The 24310-nt window shown below is 39.5% G+C and overlaps 1 protein-coding gene across 4 annotated transcripts; it reads left to right on the top strand.

Annotated features, from left to right (window-relative positions):
• Window positions 1-407: 407 nt before the first annotated feature.
• On the top strand, window positions 408-23526 carry MAN1B1 (mannosidase alpha class 1B member 1). 4 transcript variants are annotated; one of them, XM_072025368.1, is made up of 13 exons: window positions 408-545; window positions 2769-2877; window positions 3522-3658; window positions 4151-4311; window positions 7149-7258; window positions 9290-9475; window positions 10996-11144; window positions 11795-11983; window positions 12892-13082; window positions 14237-14357; window positions 15922-16119; window positions 16420-16551; window positions 17422-23526. In XM_072025368.1, exons 2-13 carry the CDS (start codon window positions 2859-2861, stop codon window positions 17623-17625), a joined length of 1797 nt encoding a protein of 598 aa, XP_071881469.1. In that variant the 5' UTR covers window positions 408-545; window positions 2769-2858; the 3' UTR covers window positions 17626-23526. The 4 variants fall into 4 exon arrangements, with proteins under 4 accessions (XP_071881469.1, XP_071881470.1, XP_027326953.3 ...); XM_072025369.1 differs by having other exon boundaries at window positions 423-545; window positions 4154-4311; XM_027471152.3 differs by having other exon boundaries at window positions 488-756; window positions 4154-4311.
• Window positions 23527-24310: the final 784 nt, after the last annotated feature.

Genomic DNA, 24310 nt, shown 5'->3' with positions numbered 1-24310 from the left:
CAAAAGAACTTGCCATGTCCAAGAACTGGCCGTGTCCAAGAACTGGCCATGTCAGGATGGCTGGGGACATTGCACAAAACAGATGTCACTGTGACAGTGGACAGCAGAATATAACCTTCCCCCCCTTGGCGTGCTCGCTGGATTCTGTGTCACTGCTGCTCCTGCTCCAGTTTTTTCTACTTCAGAACAAGCCCGCTCCGTGCGGCCTGGCACCCAGTGCGTGTCTCCCCCTGAGGGGCCGGCGCGGTGCGAGGGGAGCGCTGCGGGGGCCGACCTGACTCTTGCGAAGAGCCACGGGCAGCTGCCCCGGCCGCCCAGCGCCCAGCCGCCCGCGCCGGCTTCTGACGCCCTCCGCGGGGCGCTCAGCGGCGGCAGGGCCTGGCCCCGCCCAGGGGCGCTGACGGGGCCCGGCGGCCCGGGCCGCGGTTGCTAGGGCACGGCGGCGCTGTTGCTAGGGCCGCCATAGAGCTCCGGAAGTGCTGTGGGCCTAGAGCGGCATCCGGAAGCGGCCGCTCTGTCCCCTCTCGGTGCGAGGAGGCTGCAGGGTAATGGCGGGCCGCGCGCGGGGCGGCGGGCGGCTGGGCTGCGGCCCCTGAGGCGGCTGCGGCCCCTGAGGCGGCTGCGGCCATGTACTCGGCTGTCGCCGCCTCGCCGCCCAGGCGGGACTTCATCTCTGTCACCCTCAGCCCGGAGGAGGCGGTGGGGGTCGGAGGCTACAACAACAGCAAGGCCTGGAGGCGGCGCTCCTGCTGGCGGGTGAGGGCGGCCGGGCGGGACGCGGGCTCTGCCCGCGGGGTGCCCCCGGCTGGGGGGGCTCGGGCCTCTGCCTGCGCGGAAAGTCCGGGCAGCGAGGGTGCCCTGACGGGATCGGGAGCGCTGGGCTGCTCCACGGAGTCGCAGGATGGTTCGCGTTGGGAGGGATCTCCGAGCCCACCCAGTTCCAACCCCTGGCACGGGCAGAGACGCCTCCCCCCAGACTCTAATCAGGATTGGAAGAGGGAGATGAGATTTGGTTTGGGTGCCTTTGCACCCTGTTTTACGGCTCGAAGGGTCAGCGCTGTTCGCTGTTGCAGCTTCTCAGTTGAACGGTTCCGCTTTTGTGGGAAGGCTGAGTGTGAGAAGAGACATTCCTGGCAGAGCTGTGTGGAAGTGACCTTATTGTCTGACTGGGACAGGGAGTGGGCAGGCAGATTTAGTAGGGGTGAGCGTCTTCTGCTGGAGAGGTAACCTGGGAAAATGTGAGGCAGTGGGATGAGGTGACTGTGGTTGCAGATAGGGAGTGAAGTTAAGCCAAATTTAGAAGACTTTACAGATTGTTGGAGGAAGCTTATGAAGAACTTGTTTAGGGACACAGGACTACAGGTCTTCTCTTATTTACGGTTAAGGAAATGCAGGGACAGAGCACAAGATATTTCATCTTTCCTTTTATCTATCTTCTTTGCCAGCAAGAAAAAGGAAAATGCTGAATGCCCTCATGTATTCTTGTGCCTCACTCCTGTCCACCCCAAGAACACACAGTCAGTGCCTCTTTTCTCATCCTGTCCTGAGGACATAAAGGGCTGCTGGATTTCAAGAATCCTTTTGCAATTGGATGACTGTGATGTGGTTGACAGTGCAGGTAGAGATGAAGGTGAAGGAGCAGGACCAGCATGTTGCAGCATGCTTATAGAAGGATGCACAGGGTTACTGTACTGTCAACAGTAGAGAAACAGGAAACGTCTATCTTGGAGCTTGGCAATGTGAATGCTTTGACATTTTCTTCCTTGAAATATTTGCAGCCTCTGGCTTACTAAGAGGATGAGAACTCCAGGAAGTACTGTGGGGTGTAGAGAAGTTCGTAGGAAGCTGTAGGGTGTTCCCAAGCATGGCATCAGCAATGAAGCTCCCTCTCTGTGTTCCAAAGCCAGTAATTAGAAGCAAATTCCTGCTTTAGTGCATTTTGCTATGACTGTTTTAAAAGCAACAGAATGGTAATTTAACAATTGATGTTTAACTGCTCTCTCTAAATGGGGAAAACTTCTCTGTTAGACTAACATGTCATTTCAGGTCTGATTTAGTAATTTTGTTGTAAGTACTTCAATTTTATAAACACGTTTTTGCCTAAAACTAATCTTGAAAATGTGTTTTTGTTTTGCTTATTAAACTGTTGTTTACTTTTTTATATGTTGCTATAGTTTGGTTACTTTTTTTTCTGGTGACAGACCCCGTTCTACATGACAGTTCTACAGATGATTTTTCTAGGGGCAGTATGCCTCACTTTCCTGTCAGCGACTGGTCCTTAGCTTATTTTAAGCCTTTCTTCTTTGCTGCAGTAGTGTTTTAGTTTTCCTGCCACTTTTTTTTCCCTGTTTCTTATTTTGGCTATCTGTTTTGTAGTAGCTCTCCAGCAAGAAGGGAAGAGACTTTTGGCTTGTTTCCAAAGTGACATCTGGGCAGATGCACAGGTCAGCCAGCCAAGGCTGTGATGAAAGTCACTGTGCTGCAGATGATGCTCTCTGGGATTCTCAACATATGGCATTCTTCAGGGTTCTTGCAGCAAGTGGCTCTAATATTTCTCTGAGCCTGCTGTGCCATATGCTAGCATGTTATATTTCTTTTTTTCTCTGTCATCATTTTTGCAGTTGGAAACAGGGTAAAATTAAACAGTCAGTTTTGCATTACTTGCTCTGAATGAGCTGATTTTTTTTTTTTTTTTTTTTTTTTTTTTTTTTTTTTAGTGGAATGGGCTCTTAATGTTGTGCTAAATATTCTTCCTTTCTCTCTCAAAGAAATGGAAGCAGCTGTCTCGACTGCAGCGGAGTATAATTCTCTTCCTGTTTGCCTTCTTGGCAGTCTGTGGAGTCATTTCATTTACCAGCATGGGGGAACCATGGAAAAGTATGTGTATTGTATGGCTCTAAATTACCTGCATGTGGTGTTATCTTTAAGAGATTGTTGTAGTTTTTATAACTCATTTTTTATTGACTGACTTACTGCATCTCTTAAAGCACAATTGTTAAACGATTTTATGCGACATGTTTCAATGGATATGTTTAGTCTGAAGTACTTTTTGTATCTCTTTGTTATCTTGACTGGAGCAATGTTTTGGTTTAGTTTGTCAAGGTTTAGAGATATCTACATATCTGTTATGAAAAAACATAGAGGCTGTTAGTAACACAAACCTAAGCAGTAGGATAAGGTGATACTCTTTTGGTTTTGATTGTCCATAAGATTTGAAGTTCTAAGGTTTTCTACAATACATTTACCATTTACATGTTTACCATTGATTTGATCCTGCTGCCTGTGTTGTGAAGCTAAAATAATAGCAATTAAAAAAGTATGTGCCTTTCATCAGCCTCCTTTGATATTAAGGAGTTGGTTAATACCAAATAACACTTGGTATCCAACAATTAGTGCAGGTTTATCAGTGATGAATGGAAACGCTTTTTGGGGGTGCATCTAGTGTGTGAATGCAGCAGACTTACAAATTTCTAGCTGGACATGTTCATTCTCTGTGCTGAGCAACAGCTTTGTATATTTAGGTTTAACAAACAAATCATTGGATGAGCAGAGAACAGAACCAGAAATACCTGGATTAAAGCTGGTGAATCCAGCTGTTCTGCCAGCGCCACAGAAAGCAGATGCCAACGCTGGGGACTACCCAGAACTTTCACCTCAGGTATTATGAGAAGAAATGAGTTTTGTAAATGTGCCAAAGAGTTTGTGGAAGATGCAAATAATGATTAGTTCCAATAAATTTTGTGGAAAAAGGTGTTATAACTTACAACAAAAACCTGCTGTGGGTGGAATGCTGTCATCTCAGGAAGGGCTTTGGACATGGTAAGATATTACCTGGCTTTAACTTTAAGTGTTCAGTGTACTTTTTCTTCATCAGCTAAAAAACAAACAAACAAACAAAAAAAACAGAACAAAACCCTACAACTTAAAATTTGGATAATTTAACCAAAACTTTTAAATTAACAAATTAATAATAATAATAATAATAATAATAATAATAATAATCCAGCACCAATAAAAAGATGGTGTCTTCAGCATACCTTCCAGTCAAATCAGAATTTGCCTGTTGGCATTATATCAAAATTAATAATTTTGATTTATGGTTTAAATTTTACCATCTGTACAATGTACTGAGCATTCTTTATTTCTTCAGAAGCAGCCGAAATTGCCTCACATTCGGCGTAGTCCTTCCAATCTTCAGATCAAACCACCGCGGAGGGATGTGAGGCTGAAGACGCGACATGCAACCAGCAAGATTGTAGAAGAGCTGGTCCAGGCTGATAAAGAAGAGAAAACAGAGAAATCTGTTATCAGGTAGAAGTGTTTCCAGCAAATTATAACTCCTTTTTTTTTTTTCTTTTTGTTGTCTATGTCTGAGGTTGATTTCTATCTTTACCTATGTTTGTTCTTAAGTTTGGTCTGACAGCGATAGATATTGTTGGATTGATTTGTTTAATTTGGGTGAATGTCCAGCTTTTGTTTTTACTATTTGCTTCTAAGAATTGCAGAAGGTTTGGTGCCCTGCTAGACTGTAGTGCATTTCTAATGTATTTAGACAGTTAATGCACTGGAGAATTATCAGTATCTGTGAATTTCTTCCATTTGTTTTGTAGTAAATGTTAGTGTGACGGTATCAATATAATAATACAGTCACAAGCATCTTTGTTCTGGGCTAGATAAGGAAAATTGTACCAGTATCATGGTGTTGATTAGGGATATAATGCCAGTAAACAAAGTTAAGCCCAAGTTGAACTGGCAGAAGCTGTAGACATGTATATAGCATATAACTATGTAAAATATGTTTAATCCTTTCTTATAAAACATCAATCATACAGTTCAAAGAACCCTTATGCAGATGCAAAAATGTCTTTACTAGAGGATTTATGCTCCTGTAAATATAATTTATTAGGTTATTATCCTAGATAGCACTGACTAAAATCTTTTGGTTTGGGAATAGTTGAAGAAATATAACTTTGAAAATGAAAAGACTACTAGAAGTTCAGCAGAGGTGCTTAAGATATGGGAACACTACATTCCCTCCCCTCTGCACGCCACCCCCCCCCTCCCGTGTTTGTGTCCTTTTCAACACTGGCACAACTCAGCTGATCATAGCATCAGTATTTCGGCTGTTGATATTATCCAAAATCTCTCAGAATGACTTGAACTGTTTTATTCCTGTGTTTCCACTAATGCCATTGTAGGATTAAACCAGTAGTAACAGGAAAATGTGAGTGATGAAATCACTCAGACTTGAGAGAAATTTAAAGAATGAAAGTAAGAAATGAAATGATTGAAGAGTCAGAAAGTACAGTGACTGTAAACAATAAACTTTTTAAAGGTCTTAATAAGCTCGGTTCTGTAAGGAGAGTCATCATAGAATGGTTTGTGTTGGAAAGGACCCTAGAGATCACTAATTCCAAGTCCCCTCCATGGGCAGGGACACCTCTCACCAGACCAGGTGGACAGCTGAGCTGCACCACGGATGCATTTTCAATTGCCCTTCTCAAAGGAAAACGGGAGAAAATGCAATGGAAAGGGCTCAAGAGTTGACATAAGGACAGGGAGATCACTCAGCAATTATTGTCACGGGTCAAACGTACTAAGTATAGGGAGATTAATGTAACTTATCTCTAGCAGACTAGAACAGTGAGAAACTAAAACCAAACTATAACCACCTTTCCCTCATCCACCCTCTTCTATGTTCTTCCCCCCCGAGTGGCACAGGGGAACAGGGGCTGCAGTCAGTCCCTAATGCCTCTTCTCTGCTGCGCCTTCATGATCATTCTTTGCCCCTGCTCCAATGTGGGGTCCCTCCCATGGGATGCCTTCCTTCCCAAACTGATCCTGTGTGGGCTTCCCACAGCAATGTGGGTCTGTACCACAGAGTCCATCTGTCAGGAGCCAACTGCTCCAATGTGGGTCACCTGGCAGCAGCTCTCCCCAGATCCAACTGCCATCCAGGGCAGGTGGATTCAGGGGCCTCTCCATGGGCCACCGGGGAACTTTTGCTCTGTTGCCTGGAGCATCTCCTGCCCTCCTTCTGCACTGCCCATGGTGTCTGCAGGGCTTTCTCTCACTCCTCTCTGCCGGCTGCTCTTGCACAGTGTTGTGTTTTTGTTTTTTTTCCTCCCCATTTCTTATATCTGCTCTCCTAGAGGTGCAACCAGTGTCTCACATTGTCTCAGCACTAGCCAGCAGCAGATTCCTTCTGGAGCTGGCTCTGATCTGACATGGGGCAGCTGCTGGCCTCTCCTCACAGAGGCTGCCCCAGCAGCCCCCCTACTACCAAGCCCTTGCCAGGTACAGCCAGTTGGCCAGCTTTTCTAAAGTCCCTCCAACCTGGCCTTGAATGCTTCCAGGGGCAGGGCATTCACAACTTCTCTGGGCCACCTGTTCCAGTGCCTTACCACCCTCCAAGTAAAGAATTTCCTCCTCACATCTAATCTAAATCTCCCCTCGTTTATCCTTGCCCTATCGCTGTCTGCCCATGTAATATCATGAACTCAAGATACACAGAGACCTCAAAGTTAACATATCTACACAGTAAACAGCATGGTTGAGATAGATCAATTGATGTTGATATGAACCTGGCTTGATGTGAAGCTCATTCTGAAAGACTTTACCTTCAGGAAATTTGTAACGATAATGAAAACCTCTTTTGATTGATTTATGCTTCTGTGTTGGTTGTGGATGCTTGGGAAATCTCTTGGAATTAAAGCAATTTTAAATAGCTAGTCCACTGTGTTTATTCATGAGTTCTTACTGATCATCATTTGTGTGGTACTGATTTAGTGTTAGTGACTTCTGTGACTATTTCAGAACCAGTAAGTAACAAAATGCTTCAATGTAGCAATCTCAGATATCTTAGTACTTTTTAAAAAGTTCTTTATTAAATTCTGTTGTCAAGATACTTAATGAAATTCCAGGAGCCTGTTCTAAGATGCATATCTTAATTGAGAAAAAATTCTCTGGCACAAATACCTTTCCTTTGAACAAAACAATTATCTAGTGGACAACATGGTTATTTTGACCCTTGATACAAAATCAATCATTTTATCAAAATATAGTGAAAAATAGGAAATAAGTCTCATTCAGTTGCAGAACTTACTGTGATCAAATTAAGTATTAATTTCAATCCTCTGTGTTTGCAGCTGGAGAGGAGCAGTGATAGAACCCGACCAAAGCACTGAGCCTCCATCTAGTAAAATAAAGGAATCAGAAAAACCTTCATCTTTGGAAGCCGAAGGCCAGAAGGAACCAGGTAAATAGCACAACTAATTTCTGTTCACTCCCAGCACGTGTTTATTTCCTTTAAATGAAGGAAACAAAATTCTGACAGGAGAAAGGAATAAGAACAAAAAATGCGTAGGAAAGATGATTTACCTAGGACATCCGAACCTTTCAGTTTGCTTATTTCACCATGACAATGTACATGCTTGTTAGTCTTCAAAATTTTGTTTGATCTGCAGCCTCAGTTTTCAGTATTGAATAAACAATACTCTGATGCATGTGTATAACTTAATTAATGTGTCCAGTGCCATGGTAGGAAACAGTTTGCTGTGACTATCTTTAATGGTCAGATTCAATGTGAGTAGGTTGCAGAATGTGTGTTATACATACTATTCCTGGTAGCTCAGTGCTACCTCTGTCCTGTTATAAAATGCACGTGTCCTTCTGGAAAATGTATTCTAAAATGTGTTCTATGTAGCACCTAAGAGGCATGTTTTCTTCTGTACGTTATTGGAACCATAACTACCAAGGGCTCATTTACTTATAAGCAATCTTATGTGCCTATTCCTTCAGACTCTATATTTTTGCAATAGCATTATATCCTCTGAAAGCCTGAAGCAAGTTCTTTCTAAGCTAGAGAGGCTTCTGATTATGGACTTCTCTGTTCCTTTACCAGGAGATAATCTTGTCACATTGTGACACTGTGAGGATGTCCTCAGTTTCACCCCTTATCTTTTGAATCTCGGGTGCTGCTCTCCCACATTGATTTTGTCTCGGCCATACAAGAAAAATCAGAAGAATGTACTGAAATATTTGCACGATATATTTTTTCCCTTTGTTTAAAGAGGGCACACATTCCATTCAGATCTTCTTGCCCAGCCTTGCTTTCCTTAATCCGTTAAAATGGTATTGAAAATAAATTTTAGTGTCAATTTTTTGTAATCTATTCTATGGGAAGAGCCAGACATTCCTGTCTGTTCTCCAGAAAACGGACGTTTGAAGAGAGAGGGCTTCAAAGTGAGTTTCCTTTTTCGGCAGTGTTTTCTTTTGTTCTGCAAATCCAAGGAAAGTGACTTCCTCCCTAATTTAAGTTGGACTCTTTTTTAAGGCTCATCAGGAAGCAGTAGAAATTTGTTTTTGTAGTTGTTGGACTCCTTGTGGAGTAAAGAACCTGTTGTTATGCTTTGTGGTTTCATGTAAGGAAGTTCCAATATGATAAATGTGGCATAATACAATGTGATGTACTTGGCTTGTGCTAGCTAAGTATAAACGGGGTTAGTTTTACTGCTTGATATTCCCCCTGTAGAATTCTGTTTGTGTATAGGTCTCCAAAATATTAATTAATGGGCTTTAAAATTTTCTTGTTGGATATGTACCATGAGTTCATTTTTTTTGTGGCAAATTGTAAGCAAAACCTTCAGTTGAACCATAGAAAAGGACATGGATTTGCGTAAGTCAGAAATGACAATTTTCTTCCTTCTAAAACAGAAGAGTTCTAGAATGAAAAGTTCTAGAAAAACTATTTTGTAGAACTAACTTTAAATTTAGCTAAAGGGAACAAATAAGATAGGGAAGATAAAGAAAAATGTTATGTGGTAAAAAGCTGAGGTCTGTACCTAGTAAGCATACATACACAGCAGCTGAATTACAGTTGATTTAAAGTCTTAATTCTGGTATTTCCTGACTTTCAGGTCTTTGAGCTTTAGTGATACTCATCTCACAGCTCTGTGTGTGTGAGCTTTAGTGATACTCATCTCACAGCTCTGTGTGTGAACATTTTAACGTATTTGGTGAAATGACATTGTGAGGGAGTGATCTTTGTTTCCATGAGTAAATTGCTGACCAGAGACACTGACTGGTTATTCCTCAGAGGAAAGACTGTGCTGAAAAGAATAACCTGAGTTTTTTCTACTTACATAATTTAAGTAGTTTTAGAAGAAACTTTATTCTGGGTAGGATTCAGCAAAATGGTGTTCAGTATAGGGATGCATGTATATGCAGTATATGGAGTTTGGTAGTTCCCTGCAGAAGTCTTGAGCAAGGTGCTGTCTTCCTTTTTCAGTGCCCATAAATGAACGTCAAATGGCTGTGATAGAAGCATTCCGCCATGCATGGAAAGGATACAAGGATTTTGCTTGGGGCCATGATGAACTGAAGCCTTTGTCCAAGTCTTACAGTGAGTGGTTTGGACTTGGGCTTACCTTAATTGATGCCTTGGATACTATGTGGATTCTAGGCTTAAAAGAAGGTAATTTATTTTTTCTCCATTTTTTTTTTTTACCTTGAAATTGCTTATTTTCTATTCAGGCAATATGGGCAGCATTCTTTAAGGGAACATTTATTACGTGTGGCTGATAAGTTTAGTTTTCCTGTGAGGGTGTGTGTGCACATGCACAACGTCTAAAAATAAATATTAAAAAAAAGTTTGAAAAGAGACCATTGCTCTTGGATTAGAATTTTGAGCCAGAAAATAATATTACACTATTAGGTATAACTGGATATATGTGCTAGAAACTGAGGAATGGATTAATAAGCCACTTGATTTGGTTTCTGTACTAAAATACTAGTGACATCTTTGTGCCTTTATACAGCCACGGCGGGCTTTCTATCCATCGGCCTCATGTAGTTGGCCGGAGATCTAGTTTGTGTTTTATCATACCTAATATCAATATTTCATAGCTGGATTTCAGAAGCTTATGTAAGGAATCAGTGGATAGAGGAGGGGAGTATTCAATACCACCTTTGTGAACTTCTCTACTGTCTGTATGTTTTTCATATATTCTGAAAGTGACTTTGTTTTTAGAAGACTTTCAAACAGATTCAAATAGATTTTAAATACTAAGTCAAAAATCTGCAGTTCTGTTGAAGAAAACTTGCTTAATCAGTATTTAAGTGTGTAAGAGTGTTTTTGTTGTTCTCTAGATTTTCTTTTTTTTTTTTTTTTTCTGGAACTTTATGAATTGAACACTGTTAGATAGCTTCCTTTGTAAACTTTTACAAATTATGCCATTCTTAGTGTCAAGATAGGAAGAACAGAGTTGCTAGAAAGGATACAAAGAACAGTGAAACCTTTGGTTCTCTCTTTTCTAAGTTTGAGGTTTGTATAAAATACTAAATCAAACAAAAACTCCGTATCTTGTGTCTGCAGCTCTAGACTTGAGCAGGTTGTCTTGAAATTTTGTCAAGTTGACAGTGTGCTGCTATTTCCGTAAAAAAAAATAAAAAAAATTGTAAACTGCACAGAGCTTTTAAAATATTAGTAGTTCAGATGTGTTGAAATGGATTCTTGTTGAAGACTACTTTATATTTTATAGCAATTCTTTGGTGATTGCCTTAGAAAGCTCTTGGGATTTCTTTTGAATAAAGTGCAGTCTAAATGAAAGTTATGTTTGAGGTTGCTGATTTTTCTTATAAGCTGATAAATGCTAATGCTTCTGTGAAAAAGAGTACCTGACTTTTTTTTTTTTTATTTTACTACTAGATAATGGTAACAACAGACAGCGCAGATTTTTCTGTGGTTCTTCTTGAGTAGACTGAGAAGACTATTTACCCCAAATACAAGACATTCAAGAACTGAATCCCCCCCCCAAAAAAAAAATCAATTTTCACCTATTGTGTTCTCTTTGCTACAGTTTTCAACCAAAAATTATGATCTTGGTAGACAGATACATAAGTAATTGTCATGGGTATATGGAATGCTGATTTCTCTAGTACAGTTTTTGGAACATGCCAGAAATCCATAAGTGAACTACACTTTTTACCTTTCAGAGTTTGAAGAAGCAAGAATATGGGTAGCAAACGACTTAGTCTTTGATAAAAATGTGGATGTGAACCTCTTTGAGAGCACAATTCGTATTCTTGGTGGCTTGCTGAGCACCTACCATCTCTCTGGAGATAGCCTCTTCCTGGAAAAAGCTGTGAGTGATTAGAGTCTTAGTAATGAAACTGGACTGTATACCTCATATTGGACAAAGTTGAGGGAGGATTCATCACAAAGTTGAATGTTGCCATTTTGCAACCGTTTCATATTTAAAATGGTGGGAGAGGGATTTACTATTAGTCTTTTGAGCCTTCACTTCTATTTTCACCCTGGATCACCTCAGAGCCCTAATGTGTTTTGTCAAGTATGCTTACAGATGTGCCTGTTCCTCTGTTAATAAAGAGCTGACCATAATAAGAAAGTTTATGGGGAAAAAAAAAAAGGGTAAATGACTGGAAAAGAGTAATAGTTGTATTTTGTTGCCTTTTCTGTATAGGCATCTTAACAGCTTCAACCACCTCCTTAAATTAGTATCTCAGTCATTTATTTCAGGATTAAATCACGTTGTATAGGGACTGCAGACTCAAATGAGGCATACAGTACTAGGAACAAGGTAGAAACTCTGTAGTTGTTGTTAGGAGTAAATCCATGACCATTTTTAATTCTTTGCTTTCTTTCAGAATCTAAAACTAAGGTACTGTTCTCTGTCTGGTTGCTGAAAGAAAATATAAAGGGTTGGGTGTCTGTATATATTTTTGTGTCCTGTTTTTATTTTGCGTGTGTCCTGTGCTCTTGGCTTTTCTTTAGAAAGACATTGGGAATAGGCTTATGCCAGCATTCAAGACCCCCTCCAAGATACCCTATTCTGATGTCAACATTGGCCGGGGCACTGCACATCCACCTCGCTGGACATCTGACAGCACTGTGGCAGAGGTGACCAGTATTCAGCTGGAGTTTAGGGAGCTTTCTCGTCTTACTGGAGATGAGAAATTCCAGGTATGGAAGAACCTGTTGATGTTGTTCCTTTTTGCTGCCTATATACTATACCACATCTGACTCTGTAGTCTCTCGGTGATGTTAAATGAGTTTTGAAACTCTAGATGAAGGAAGAATAAGAAAAATAAATCATTTGACTTATTTTCTTAAATATCAGAAGGTAGTAGTGGAGATGAATAATCTCCAGTTTTCATTTTTTATAAAACAAAACAAAAAAAACACACAGTTCTTAGTATTGATGTTTTTGTTTAACACCACATTATTAAGTTTGAAAAAATATACTAAGCTAAACAAGGTCTGTGAAGCTGTGCCTTGCTTAATATTTAGAATTCTGTGTGTGGTTTCTTGGTGCCATTATGTAAGTGCAAAGAACAAAACCCTGTTGTTGCCCTCCAAGGAATTAGAATTATTAAATTAGATTCCGAGTCACAGTATAAAAAAAAAAAAAAGTTAATTGAAACTAAAATAATAATTTCCACTCTTCTTTTTATTTGGTAACCTAATTCTGTTGTTTTAAAGAATTTTTAGCTATAGCGGGTTCACGTAGTTGTTATTTTAGCTGCACTTCTACTGTGCAAATATGACTAAGTCAGATTGTAGTCTCATGCCCCAGTATTGTTTTTTTGCAGTACTGGTTTTTGAATGGGCTTATAGCACTTGGGAATATAGCTGACTATCGCCCTGTATTTGGGAAGGAGATAGTTATGATTATTGCAAGGTAATCATATTTGCCCATAACATGAGGTTATGAAAGTCAGAAAGTTTGAAATCCTGTATTTAGTATATTGCATGAATGGAACTTGATGTCCCTGATACTAGTTTGAAGAAGAATAAAGATTTGTTTTCAGCCTGAAGCTACTAGCTACAGTCTCGTACGTGGAATTTGGTTTTTATTTTCTTTCTTCCAGAAAGCTGTAGATGAGGTGATGAAACATGTTCACACGCTCTCAGGGAAAAATGATGGACTGGTGCCTATGTTCATAAACACCAATAGCGGGCAGTTCACTCATTTGGGTGTCTATACTCTGGGAGCCAGAGCTGACAGCTACTATGAGTATTTGCTCAAGCAATGGATTCAGGGTGGGAAAAAAGAAAATGAGTAAGTTCTTTCCACTTCTCATATTGGTGTGAAAATGGTACAAGCTGTAAAAATTTCTGCTGTATATGACTGCCTAAAGAAAAATAATCTGTATGTGCAACAGTCAGCTAAAAATACCTGTTTTTAAAAGCGAGCCAAGAGGACCTATGGTAAATTGATGTAAAAGCAGCATGAGAATTAGGCTTAAACTAAAAACTTCTCCTCAGAAAATTTTTCTTTGTTAGCACATCAGATAAGAGGAGCACTAGAGACTGGAGACAAATCCTATTAAATGGTTGGTTGAGGTGGCAGATTTGATCTTCATGGTGTAACCTCATAGAAAGAAGGAGATACTGAAGCTTGCATAAGTGTTGCTTTATGTCTCGTGTTTCTCCTACCTGCCCTGGATAAGTGAAGAGAATGTTTGTAAGGAGTAGAACAATTAGAAATATTGAAAAGGAATTCCTCCCAAACAAGACAAAAAAGAAAAATCTAACCAGTTTTTGTCCTTACAAGCTAATTATGTTGGACTTGTTCATGTCAAGGGTTTAATCCACAGGGTTTAATGCACACAGAGAGACCATATGCCCTGGTGAGGCATTTTGGAGCAAATCTACAAAGAAAGTTTGCATCATGGCTTTTTCCAAGCCATACCTCATTGTAAACTGAGAACCATTGTCTTTAGGTCTATGAATGATAGCATTTTGTGAGCCTCAAAATGGAATTTCCCTTGTTTTGAGTACTTTCATGTAAGAGAAGCAATTAAATATTGTGAAAAAGTTTCATAAAGAGGGTAGTGAAATATTAGAACAGATTGTGCAAGCTCGTTGTTTCTCCATCTTCAGAGATACTCAGAAATTAATTGGAAAGTCCCCAAGTAACCTGATATAATTGAATCTAATTTAGAGGAGGGGGTTGAGCTAGACATGTCCGTACTAGCCTGGATTAACTGTGGTATGAATTACTGTGCTCTTAAGGATTCCTGAAATGAAATGTGGTGGTTGTCTGGAAACAGGGTTCATGATATCTTTTACCTTAATACTTTAAACTTAGGGGTTACTTGAAAAGCAAACGTGTATGGTTACATGGTAGCAGTAACTAATAAGTGTCCAATATCAGGTGTGGTTAAACTTATGTGAGTATGTGAGCCAACTTGGAATGGTTTTAATTCACAGACTGTTGGAAGACTATATGAGAGCCATAGAAGGTGTGAAAAAGCATCTTCTTCAGAGATCACAACCCAAGAAGCTTACCTTTGTAGGAGAGCTTGCTCATGGCCATTTCAGTGCCAAGATGGTAAGAATACACCTGCATTTAAAATGACAATTAAAGAAAACAACAGCAAAACAACTACCACCAAAAAATATCCACATATGTACAGGCAAATGCAAGCCTGCTGTGTTCTCTTTCTCCTCTGCCCATCCCCACAAAATGAACAAACCAATAAAAAACAAACAAACAAAACGCTTTGATAGCTGTTATGCGTCTCATGAGTTGCCTGCAGCTTGTCAGAGAAAATCTGACCTGTAGTGATCGCTGTCTGAGCCAAGACGTATTCTCTGGACATGTGAGACACTTCTGGAAGATGACAGAAATGTCCCTGTAGTTCTTTCTCTGCTGCTTTTGCATGTTGGGAAACCAATACAGAATACTCTGTGTACAAGTCATCCTCAGGTGCCTCTCCTCTGTGAAATACAAGAGCCAAATATGTTTTGTTTGCAGTGCTTAGTATCTGTGACATTCAATTTGCTATAGGCAAGAGGGGAAGTCTAGGAGAGGTAGTGGTAGGAATGTGAGTCAGCAGTTTCCTGTGCTCTAGAAGAATGGTACTCTTACATCTCTGATGCTCTATAGAAGTTAGGGGTAAAAGCTTTTTATTACTCCAAATAAAGTTGCAAGAAAGGGGCAAGCTTTCAGGCAGAAATATAGATAATATATATTGTCAGTGTTTTCCACTTGTAACAGTGGATGTAACTACAGTGGTTTTGTCTCTGTGAATGTCGTCTGTCTTACAGCATGCTAAGGTGGTTATTTCAGAGTAATGAAAATCTGCTTCAGCTGCCCTATCCCCCTTCTCCTAAGCTTTGTTTTCTGTGGCTTACTCATCTTTCTCTGTGGTCCTACTTCAGGTTTCATTTTAAAATACTGGCACTTGGGAAGTTCATTTCATATGTTACATGTTTATTTTAAATACTATTCTGTAAAAATACAATTTAAAACATAATTACTTAATAATTATTTAAATCATTATGTAAATATTTTAAATAATAGTATTTTTAGGCAGTATCACTTTCCTTTAACTTGCTGTTTTGATGGACGTCATAGTTTGTTAGCTGTTATTTTTGTGAAGTACTAAGCTTTCAAAATCCACTAGGATCTCTTTTAAATGCTGTCTCAAAGTATTTTTCTTTTTCTAATGAACTTTATAGCAGTGCTTGTGTTCTATTAGAAGTTTAATTTTAAGCTCAGATGATCAGTTTGTCCCTTATTTAGTTGTCTTTATTGAGAAACCTTCAGATGATAAATTCCCCCTCCCCCAGTTGGTATTAAATGTACAGTTCTGGTAAAACAGAACACCCTCTTCCCCCTAATTTGCCCAGACCTGCCACCCTTCTTTCAGATACCTGACATAAAAACACGTGGTCTTTTCAAATTTGTGACGTTACTGTAATAATGCATTCTGTTTTGTGTTGCATTACACTAGATAGTTAAATTTTACCTTCAAGTACTTTGTACCTGAAATGTCAAGAAAACAAAACACAAACAATTTGAACACAAATGTGTCTGTGTGTGTAATATTAATCCTGCTTCACTTGATTTTTGTAACTTTTTTCTTAGCAACAGTTGTCTTGTCTTACAGGATCACTTGGTTTGTTTTTTGCCTGGTACTTTGGCACTGGGAGCTCACAATGGATTGACTGCTGATCATATGAAACTGGCCGAAGCCCTGATAGAAACGTGTTACCAAATGTATGAGCAAGTAGAGACAGGCCTGAGTCCAGAGATTGTGCACTTCAATCTTCATGCACAAAAGGGCCACAAAGATGTGGAAATCAAGGTGAACAGTTAGCAGGCCTCAACAGTACTTTGATGTCTCTTCTGTATCTCTAGTATGCTGTTAAAGCTCCTGTCTGGACATTGGTGATGTACTCTGTTCTTGTGAAGCAGCTTGTTCTGCGCTGCATTGTTTTCCAGGTGTACCCTAGTCCTTGGATATAATTAACCCTGCAATGTATTTATTATAGAAGCTGAATTATACATAGTAACCTTTTTAGGGTAGATGTAAATAGGAATTGCGATTTTTCTCTCTGCATATGTATTAGTCTGAATTATTTGCTTTTTTATTTTTCTCTTGCAGCCTGCAGACAGGCATAACTTACTGCGGCCAGAAACTGTGGAAAGCCTTTTTTATATGTACAGATTCACCGGAGATAAGAAATACCAAGACTGGGGCTGGGAAATCTTGCAGAACTTCAATAAATACACACGGGTAAGGTCAGCTGATAACGACCTGGTTCTTTCAGGACTTTATTCACTCTCCCTCTGATGAGAACTTCTGAAACTTTGTTTCTCAGAAGCCATCAAAAAACTGCAAGGATACTCATTAGAACACAGTAAAATGTCGGTTCATGCAGTGCCTGTCGGTTCATGCAGTGCCTTACAGTCTGAGATGCACCAGATACTTAGTATATTCAGCAAGATTACTTATATTACATTGATTAAAAGTAAAATGAAGAAGGTCTATGCAGACTACCAAAGTACTTGTATGCTGTCTTGGAAGCTATTAGGATCTATACTGTGATCTTTAGAATTCAGAAACCGAGAAGTACCTGGATGGGTTGAAACAATACTTTGATTAAAGTGGCCAGACAAAAATTGCTGTGGAAGTGCAATAATGCTTTAATAAAGGGCTTTTTTTATTTATTCTTACAGCAGTGCTCATGGAGATGCTGCTTTGATATGCTGTAAAAGTGTGGTCTAGATGCCAATGGTCATTAAATTTCAATGATCTGTTCTTAACAGGATAGGTATGGTACTCTGACCACCTGTAATGCAAACATTACACTATTTAGTTCCTGTGCATTTGTCCAGAAACTTCGTTGGTATGCTCTTTGTGATACTTCTTCAAATTAAGCATAAATGAACATTTTGCTTCATTTTATTCTAGCAGTTTGTTTCGTGGTTTGTTTTGAATTGCACTGAGATTTTTTTCATAACTGAATTTTTATGTGCAAATGAAAAGCAAGTACTAATAGATATTAGCAATTTTCTTCAGGAGGAGGTGCATGTCAAGGTTAAAATAAAATATTTTAGGTTATAGAAATATACAAAGTTTCTGCTTTTTTTTCTTTTTGCACAGGTTCCTACAGGTGGTTATACTTCCATTAACAACGTTCAGAATCCCAGTAATCCAGAGCCACGAGATAAAATGGAGAGCTTCTTCCTTGGGGAAACACTCAAGTACATGTTTCTGCTGTTTTCAGATGACGTAGACTTAATCAACCTTGACAAATTTGTATTTAACACAGAAGCTCATCCACTCCCAATCTGGGTGCCGGCATAGATAGGGTGTCAGTAGACATTCCAGTGGTGTTGTTTTTATCTTCAAGTCACTTTAAATTTCAGGGTTTGAGGAGAGATGCTGTATTGCACCTTTTTTAGGCTTGAACAAAACCTTTGAGAAAGCATCTCTGGTTTGGAGAAGTCATGTCAGTCTTATATCTAATCCCTGTGCTTTGGTTCTGTGATGGACAATCTGTGCAATATTAAGCTGCTTTTCCTGGTACTGATGATTATGAGGCTTAGAGAATAATTATAGTATGGACCATGATGTTCACGGGGCTCTGGTGAACCAGAACTCACTTATGTCAGTCTTAATAAATGCTAATTAAATATCAGGAATGCAGCAAGATGTCTTAAAGCACAGGGATGTCTCTGGAGAGAAGGAATAAGCCTTCAGGTTTGTTCTGGATGTACTGAAACACGTGGTTATGGCGCCATTCCTTCATAAGAGTATATGGTGTTTCAGATGTTAAGTAGAATAAACGATGAACCATAATTTCCCAGGTAGAAGTTAAAGCTGTCAGTATTGTTACTGATACTCTTGATCTCATTCCAAACTACCAATCTGTGCTGCATCACATGAGAAGGAAGTGGCAGCAGAGCAACTGTTGTACAGTGTCTTAGTTTTATAGAGCACTTTGAACAATCTGTTCAAGCTGTGGTTGAAATGAATGATGGAACAGAATTTGCTGCTGATTTGGCTCAAAGTGGTGTATAATTTTGTAGACATTTTGCAGTTTTTTTAAACTTATCTGCAGGAATGCAGGAGACAATGTGAAACAAGTGAAACTACACATGCATTATATATATTAATTGTATCAGTTAGACCTCAGGTATTCTGACTGAAAGCTGCTTTGTGAGGTTGGGCACTGGGAAAGCTTGTGAGCACATTAGATATAATTCCAAGTCAACCTCCTTCCATCTCTTCCTGTCCACATCTTGCATTTTAAGGTGTTTGTTGACTCAACATGCTTACAACTATACAGCAAAATTCAGGTTATTTGTCATTGTTTAGACTGTAGAGAAGTTGTCATTTTTTTGTTGTTGTTAGGGGTTCCTTGGCAGACATGTTTTCATCAGAAGTATTAAAAGCAGACAGTCTAGATGTATTATGAGAATTCGTGGTTGCAATAGAATCACTGAAGATTTTTCAGTTCTTTGAAAAGAAAGCAGACTCAGGTTTGCTTTGTATAGAATCTTATAGGAGCCTTGGCATCTTTTGTTTTTATATGTGCAAATAGGTTTTAAACCATGAACTCGGAAACCAGCTTTCTTTAGTTTTCTGCCTTTGGCTTTGTATCTACTTGCACAGTTCCATATTCACAGATTACAGAAATTTGTTTGTAATTTTAAAGAGGTTGCTCTCACCAAAATGTCTTTTCCTCTTTTTAATTAGTTAATGGGAGCAGTGGGAAGTATGCAGGTGTATGGTAGTGGAAGTGAGATACAGTATCCTATAAATCTAGGGTTGCAAAACAGAACTAGTCTAAATCTGATTGTAATGGTTAATTTTCCAGTGGCTTAGGCATATGTGTATTTTACAGCATTTGTAACCATTGACTTTTAAAGTAAGGTATTTGTTTTATGCTGATTAATTCTGTTTGCTTGAGTCTGAACTTACTATACGGACCACTACTGAAGTCCCTTTAAAGAATATTTATCATTCCATTTACTAATGATGACTTACGGAGATGAAGGAATCTTATAAATTGCACCTTTTCCTGTCATCGAAAAGACCCTGTGATTTTTCTAGACAAGAGAATTTTGTGCAGAATTATAATGTCCCTCCAGTTCAAAAGCCAGCAGTAACCTTGGAAGTAAGTTTCTCATGTGTGCAATGTAATCCAGTAGCCTTAGCTTGCACAATCTATTTGATACTAAGATTTTCTTTGATGTAACAGAGAAGAAGGAAACTGCTGTTGAAATGGAGAAGGAAACACCTTCAGTCTTTTAGTTTGTGAAGCAGGTTTGTGTTACTTTGGATCTCAGCTTTGGCTAAAAAATGGAGGATTAAAATGAGATAAAATAAAACAAAATAAAAAAGAAGATTAATTCAGTGTGAGTACACAACCTCTTGTTCTAACTTATGTTGCTTGGGCCTCGTGCCTTCAATTGCAGCTAGTATTGATCCCATAATTGCTGATTTTGCCATGGATCATAAAAATTCCAAACTGTGGTGTTTCACCTATAGGACAAGCCCTGTTGAGGGAATGAAGAGAAGTCTGAAGATGTGGAATGTATCTAGGTGTTCACCAAAAATCTGTTGTTGAAGTCTTATGCTGATCTTAATGTAGTTGACTCTACAAATGAGACTGTGGGAGTCTGTGTTAAAATTTCCTATTGTGTCATGTTTAACATGAGAGTAATACTAATACATTGCAGAATGAGCAAAAGGAAGGAGAGAAGAATAAACATGCACTTTCCCAAACACATTTTTTTTCTTCTAGCTGAGCTTGTTGGTACAACTGATTTCTTCTCTACTTAATTCTTCCTCAGAAACTGAATTGTCTTTGTGAAGTGTGACTTTACTGTACACATCCTTCATGTCTGAAGTTAAGATTGCTCAGCTCTGTTTAGTATAGAAAGCAAATGCTTGTTTGACTCCTTTATCATATGTGAAATGGCACAAACCTGAATAATATGACAAAAGCTCATCTGCTTCTTCCTGTTCTTTTGCAAATGTCATTTTAATTGCTTATTTATTTTTACTTAATATAATATGTTGTGTCAGATCAGACTATGAGCTTTGTCCATCTCACTTCTACTATATGTTTTCCCTTCCTGCCTTCCCAAAACCAACAGAAATTGTGTACTTTTTTTTTTTTCCTAGGGGCATGTGGGGGTGTACTCTTGCGGTTCTTTGAACCACAGCCTTAAGTATGGGGTCTGTAATTCATTTTGGTGTTTCAGCATCCTAGTGTGCTTCTGACACTTAAGTCAAATGTTGTGGAAACGTAATCTCTTCAAGCCAGTGATTGTGTCATTTTGCACAAAGAGCTGCCTTGGTTTCTCTCCAAGAGCTTGAGTGCCTTGTCTAATTTAACTAAAGCAAAAAAACAAACAAACAAAAACAGTTGTACCCAGCTCTACTGTTCATTTATGCTTTCACTGAGAAACAAATGGGTATGGTCACACCCATAGAATACTGCACAAATGTAGCGGTTGGAAACCTCCCACTCTGGGATTTAATCTGTTTGCTCAAAGAAAAATCAATAGATGGATGCAGAGCACGTTTAGCATCTAATCTTTGTTCAACCTTTTTGATAACTGAATACTTGCTACCAGACTGGGAAACTGAGAGTTTTGCAAGGTCCGTGGTGTAAGCTTACAGGGGCCCTTCCATGGTGAACATTTAAGATTTTCAGCATTAAATTTCAAGCTCAAATAAAGCTGTATTTACTTCTCCAAATACTAGACAAAGAATCAGCTCGCTTTCCTATTCTATACCTGTGTGATAGTGCAGTGATAAGGAATGCAGATAGGACATTTTTTTTGCAACTAACATGTAAACAGTTTTGTGAGTTCTTTGCATTTCTCCTGCTCTAAGACTTTTTTTTTCCCCAACTTCAGATTGGAAAGGATTTTTTTGTGTGCGTGTTTTTGTTAGGTTGTTTATTTGTCTGCAAGTATTGTTGGAACTTAATGTCAAAGTCTGGAGGCCTCTGCTTCCAATAAAAATGAAGCCTTTGGATATTCATGTTTTGTGCTTGCCAGCTTCCCAGAAAACCTGCTCATTTGCATGATCAGTTTCCGAACTCTGACTTAAAGGCTTGGGGCCAGAGACACTGTTCTTACTGCTTTGTGCAATGTTCCCAACTTGGTCATACCTTCCTTATGCTGTTATGTGGTGATAAAATAAAATAAGCCTTTTCTCAATGACATCACTGATACAGGTCTTAAACCAGCATTTATTGACAGTGTTTCAGGTCATGTACTGTCTGCTTGTACTCCATTTTCCTTTTGTGTTCCCAGAAATTCAGCCACAAGCACCTGTCCCACAATGTCTATGAATGGTGTCTGCTGCTGTGGGTTTTCCCTGTCAGTTCACAGAGCACCACATCGCCAGTTTTTTCTTATATCCCATCCTTCCTTGCCCAAGGCTTCAAAATGTTATATATGTTTGTGGTACTACCTTTGGTCTTCAACCACAGTTTGAAGCTTATTTTAGTAATTATTTTTAGTACTGCTCATCTATAGTCTGCATGGAAGCCCATGTGTATCTAGTTTATCCCTTTGCGGAAGTACTTTAGATTTTAGTATTCATCCATCCATATAAATCAAACACTTGATGTATGTCCTTCACACTATGTGGATTCCTCTGGGGCAGGTACTATCTGCAAGAGGAAAATAAAGGATCAGCCATAGTTCATTGTAAGAGGAAGTCTACAACTTCCTCATAAGGGGGTGTCGAGAGGCAGGAGACCTTTTCTCCATTAACACCAGTGACAGGACCCGCGGGAACGGGGTTAAGCTGAGGCGTGGGAAATTTAGGCTTGACATCAGGAAGAGGTTCTTCACAGAGAGGGTGGTTGCAAACTGGAACAGGCTCCCCAGGGAAGTGGTCACTGCACCGTGCCTGTCTGAATTTAAGAAGAGATTGGACTGTGCACTTAGTCACGTGGTCTGAACTTTTGGGTAGACCTGTGCGGTGTCAAGAGTTGGACTTGATGATCCTTAAGGGTCCCTTCCAACTCAGGATATTCTATGATTCTATGATTCTATGATTAAAGAATTTGAAGCTCATAAGATGCCGTGGGCAGCTGATCGCTCAAAGGCACCAAAAAAGCTGGTGTCCAAAGGTGGTAAATTGCAGATTACTTTCCAAAAGGTGTACACTGAACTGGTTTGCTTTAATATACTGATGGTTTGGTTTAGGGTGCCTGCTTGCTGGGAGCTAACGATGCTTTAGGTAATAGAAGCAAGATGCAATCCTCTCTCTTTGCACAGACATCCACCACTATGCCTTTTTTATGTGGTGCTACTAATGAATAATTGCTAGGGTACAGCAAATCTCAGTTCAGAAAAGTTGGGGAACGGGAGGGTGTCTCTGTGCATGGAAGATGAATACGAGGTTGTAGCTCACTAAGGCAGATTTGTATGACCCATAGTTTCAGGGAAAAAAAAAAAAAGCATGACTAGTAATGAGCAAAAGGGCAAAAGGGATGCTGACGGCTCTTAGCAGGGGGATGCAGGTTTTCCTACAGCACAAATGGGAAGGGAAAAAAAAAAGCATTATTGAGGATATAGTTCCATTAGTAGTCTTAAGGCCTCTTTATTTGGGGCCTGGAGTTTGTGTCTTCCTAATGGTGTTCTTCATTTGTAAATATCTGAACAATTTGATAAATGGACTTCCATCTGTTCCTGTTCTTCCCTGCATTACTTAGTAGGGGGCAGAAGCTTTGGCCTTCTGAGCTTAAGAACAGGAAAGAGGTAAGTTAGTCATATGCAAACAAAACCAAATCCTTTTATCAGCACCTGAATATTGTGAAATAACATCAGTGATTGATATTGTAGCTCTGGGAACCAATGTACTGTGATGGCAGGGAGGACCTGGCAGTGCAAATACTTAAAAGTCTTGTGTTTGAGCAATGTCATGTAAGTTAAAGCAATGCCATGACTTTGTGTAAGTAATGCAAGCCTTTGGTGTCCTGTGAGACTTCTCTACCACCTCATCAACTGAGGCATCCAACTGATAACTAAGATGTAATATTTTTGCAATTATGCTGATATTTATTGGTATATAGTAATTCTAGTAGGTGGAAAATCTACTTGTTAATGTGCAAAGATGAGTTTACCTTGAAAGATCAAAACTATTCTTTTTTATCTTCTTTGCTTATACTACCAAGCCATGAAATTGTCATACACTTTAATAAACTTGTAATTTATTTTAAAAAGACCTGAAGATGTCTCAAGTGTAAGTGCATTTCCTGGTCACTAGTACTCAGCTCCTGAGTAACAGCAGTACAAAACAAACAAACAAAAAAGCACCCACAGCACTGCATGAGGCTGACCAAGTCTTTGTGTAGCTGATCACTAGTGGAATCTCTTAAGAACCCGTGCATGTATGATACAAAGATGTCATGAGGCTGCATAGGGAAAAAATTAGAAGGGCTAAAGCCTAATTTGAGGTCAAACTGGCTATTGCTGTTAAAGAGGAAAAAAAAAAGTTTTATAAATACATAAACAGGAAAAGGAGGACTGAGAAGAATCTCAATCATTTCTTGGTTTTGTGGGGAAACATAGTGACAATAAATGGGGAAAAGACTGGAGCGCTTGGTCTTTAGCAGCAAGACCTTTTGTTCTCTGGGTACTCAGCTGCCTGAATTTATAGATGAGAGCTTTCTTCTGCTCCTAGGCCCTTATAATCCACAAGGAAATGGTTAGACCACTTAGATGTGCACAAGTTTATGGGGCCAGATGTGGTCTACCTGAGGGTAACTGAGCATTTGTCTTTCATGTGTCAGCTTTCCATCATGTGTCAGCTGTCCTGTTTATCAGGATATCCCAGTCAACTGTCAGCTAGCATATGTGACACCCATCTATAAGAAAGTTTCCCAGATCCTCCTTCCAGCCTATAGGCCTGTCAGTCTGACCTGGGGAACTTCATGGAGCAGACTGAGTGACATCACACAGCATTTACAGGAGAACCAGGGCTTCTCTTTGAGAAGCTTGCTGGACAGATATAT

The sequence above is a fragment of the Anas platyrhynchos genome, chromosome 18, assembly GCF_047663525.1.
Source record: "Anas platyrhynchos isolate ZD024472 breed Pekin duck chromosome 18, IASCAAS_PekinDuck_T2T, whole genome shotgun sequence".
Classification (NCBI taxonomy): Eukaryota; Metazoa; Chordata; class Aves; order Anseriformes; family Anatidae; genus Anas; species Anas platyrhynchos.
The sequence above is the reverse complement of the archived record's forward strand: the minus strand, read 5'-3'. Positions and strand labels throughout refer to the sequence as shown.